General features: G+C 32.8%; 1 protein-coding gene across 1 annotated transcript; it reads right to left on the reverse strand.

Moving 5' to 3' along the window:
• Positions 1-249: 249 nt before the first annotated feature.
• On the reverse strand, positions 250-1,595 carry LOC110937559 (dof zinc finger protein DOF2.5). Its single transcript, XM_022179995.2, has 2 exons — positions 1,412-1,595; positions 250-1,188 (listed from the first exon to the last, which is right to left on the reverse strand). Exons 1-2 carry the CDS (start codon positions 1,433-1,435, stop codon positions 499-501), a joined length of 714 nt encoding a protein of 237 aa, XP_022035687.1. The 5' UTR covers positions 1,436-1,595; the 3' UTR covers positions 250-498.
• Between the last annotated feature and the right edge of the window lie 1,974 nt (positions 1,596-3,569).

Raw genomic sequence — 3,569 nt, forward strand, 5'->3', positions numbered from 1 at the left:
TCATCAAACCAACAACTAATACATTAAATACAATAACCCTTAAATTAAATGTAACCAATTCATAGATCACATGAATTGACCACAACTCACACTTTGCTTATTAAACGAATATCAGTGTAAATTCAAATTCAAGTTCAAGTTGAGATTTATTGCCGTTTTTCTCATGTCTTTCACTCTCACAACCCTCCGCGTTTGAGATCGTTTATTGGGTTATATGTCATCATCATAAACCTTAATAAAATTACAATAAGGAGCAAATTGCTAATATATTCAATTACATAAAACCAACAGAAATGACAAATAAAACATAAAGAACAAACTAACATGGCCCAAACAATGATGTAGAAACAAATTAAGTAGTTTGACTGTCTTAAAAGATTGCTTATACCCCTGAAACTCCAGTTATGTGATCATTCATCCTCTAATCCTAAGTACAACATTTAAAGGAATCCAACATGAGATTATATCACAAAACTACAATACAACTTAACTCAAGCCTTAGTTATATAATGTTGATGACCCCCCACCTAAAGTTCCATTCCAATATCCATTTGAATTCCCATTTCCCATGCTTTGGCCATTCTCCCTTGATGAATGTTGTTGATTCAACACTCCAAAAGGGAACATGATTCCCTCATTATCTTCTTGATTCCCCTGAAAGCCTCCTCCATACTTGATTCCATTCCCTTGAAAAGGGAAACCCATTGTTGGCTTGAAATCTTGTAGATTGAACCTTGTTTCATTGAACATTGCATTTGATTCAGAAGTCAAAGAAGAAGATAAAAAGTTGACATTTCTATTCTCAATCTTGGGTAGCTTTAGAAACTGAGAGAACCCCCCATGATGGTATTCTTGTTGAGAACTTAAGTTAAGATCTTGAGCTTCAAGGGTGGTGAAACTTTGAGAAGAGAATTGTGGGAGATCAATTGGTTTTGAGATGGATGGTGTTGAAGATGATATCGGCCGCTTGTTCTTTCTTGAGCCGCCACCCACAGGAACACTTCGGAGCGACCCACCTTTAGTCCAATACCTCTTACAAGCCTTGCAAAAGTATCTTGGTTGAGTTAAGCTATAATTGTTGTAGTAACAAAACTTGGTGTTGGTTGAATTGCATCTTGGACACTTTAGTGGTTGTTCATGTTGTGGCTTTACCTTCTTTTCTTGCACTTGGTTATCATTCATAACATCCTAAAATATCAACAACAAACAAACAAACAAACAATGAATGACTTTCTTTCTTTCTGTCTTTAAATGATCCCGAAAAAGGCGAAAAAGAAAGTAACTTGCTTTTGCTAGAAAAGAACCGAACCGAACCGAACCAAACATCATCGGTTAACAAAACTATTTCATACCAAACCTAGGTAGACAAACAAGTTAAATACTTATTGTAAAAGATTAAAACAAAACTTACCTTTGGCCATTGAGCAGCATCCATGAGTTGAAGGGGTTCCAAAAGAGAGTTTGAATAATGTGTGTGATTTAGAGAATTGAAGGAGAGAATGTTATGGGAAATTCTTGTGTTTTGGCTTTATTTGGTGAGTAAGATTTGTATAATGAGTGGTGACAGAAACATGGGATTTTCTTTTTGACTTACTATTGTGAAATCAAACTATTCTAATGCTGCTTTTTGTTGGTGGGTACTTTGTTTATATTTGTTAGTGGAGGTAGAATTTTCAATTTTCAGCTATCATCTTTGACCTCTAATGGAGTGGAGGAAAATGGTTGATGACATTGCTCTTCCCATATTTTCCAAATAGGTTTTCTAGCTTTCTAATTAAGACTCACAGAAAATTTTGAAATGATTATCTACAGTTAAATGTTGTTATTTATGTATAATCAAATTATATCACTATAATCATATGCGTGGACAAATTTCACGTGGTAACATAATGTCTTAAAATTTACATGAAACTAAAGTAGATGTATGAAAAAAATTCAGCGATTCGACAAATATTTCACATATAGTAAAATTTTCCAGTGTTATATACTTATATACAACAAAAACTTTGTGATCATATATAAAATAGGGTAAAGTTAAAAATAAAACATATATATTTTGTGAGAACCATAAGACTCGATCAAAAACCATTAAAATTCAAATTTTCTTTTTTACTCTTACCATTGTTATTAGTATTACAACATCAAAAAGATATTTGCGCATTTAAATTTAAATGCGTACGAAAATAGCTTTTTTTACATATGCGTAAGTTTACCATTTATACATACATAAGTTTTTACCATTTACACACGTGTAAATGGTTTGTTAAGAGTAATTTGAAGATGTTGGATGAATTAATTGGTGAGTAAATTCTTCTTTTAATGTTGCATTTTAGTAATAAACTAATAATAATGACAGTGTAGAAAAGGTATTTGATTTTGCTTGATTTTTTAGAACTTCTCACAATATTTAGCGTTTTTAATATAATCCTAGCCATATAAAATATATATAGATGTAAAACTGTCTGTTACAATTTTAACGTGTAAATATAATAAAAAAAAATAGCATATGGTGTTAATATAAAAAAAATAGCGTAATAAAATAAGTTTTCCCTCTACATGAGGCGTTTTCAAATTTTTTGAGGTCTTTTAAAGAATTCATTAATTAGTTTTGTAAAGAACTTTTTCATTATCTAATACTAAGGGAATGACCAGAAATATAATCTAACAACTACCCATGTCAAGTGACTTGATAAATTATATAAGGAATGACCAGAAATATGATCTAACGACGACCCATGTAATTTTTTTTTGAATGGTGACTTTCTTTTGTAGTGACCTAATGTCATACCATCTAAATGACGGTCATAGCCAAGATCTGCCCAGACTATGTTGTCTTAATTAGATCCATGCTTGGTTGGTCAGACTTGATTACGGCGTTCCCCCGAAAACCGTACTGCCTCCACACAAGATGTCTCGCTGAAGTAACAGCCGGATGAAAACCGGGGTGCGGCTCAGGATTGAACCCCCCCGATGGGTTTGTCATCATCATTGCCTAATATTCACCCCAATATAACACAAGCGAGAATTAAACTGTAGTCTCCATTGAATAACCCAAATCTCCTACCGCTAGGTCACAAGTACGAGGATACGACCCATGTCAAGTAACCAGATAAATTATATAAAAATATAGATTTATCTTTTTTTTCCTATAAAATAAAAGTAAAAACATTTTGTGTGAATGTTTTTTTGTCATTTTTTTAAAGAGAATCTAATAAGAAATCAAGTTGAGAGAGAGAAGTGAGAAGCCGACAAAAGCAAGTGTGGTGGGGGATTCGGCATAATGGTGTGTGGACTACAATGACACGGACACCCACCTTTCCCCTTATTTATTTATTTATTTCAAATAAACACCCTCCCAAGACCCAAATCCCCAAATCACTATCTATGAATTCCTTTCTTTTATATTCGACACCTTAAATCTCGGGTTCATTTCTTAGGCGTAAACCTATAATGATTTTCTTACTTTTTTTTTCTTTTTAAATATCACCTAAATCGGTGTCATTTAAACATCACATACATATGTTACGCAGAAAAACAAGTAACCGTATTAAAAATATTATGGTGTTGTG

This window comes from Helianthus annuus, chromosome 4 (genome assembly GCF_002127325.2).
Source record: "Helianthus annuus cultivar XRQ/B chromosome 4, HanXRQr2.0-SUNRISE, whole genome shotgun sequence".
In the NCBI taxonomy this organism is placed as follows: Eukaryota; Viridiplantae; Streptophyta; class Magnoliopsida; order Asterales; family Asteraceae; genus Helianthus; species Helianthus annuus.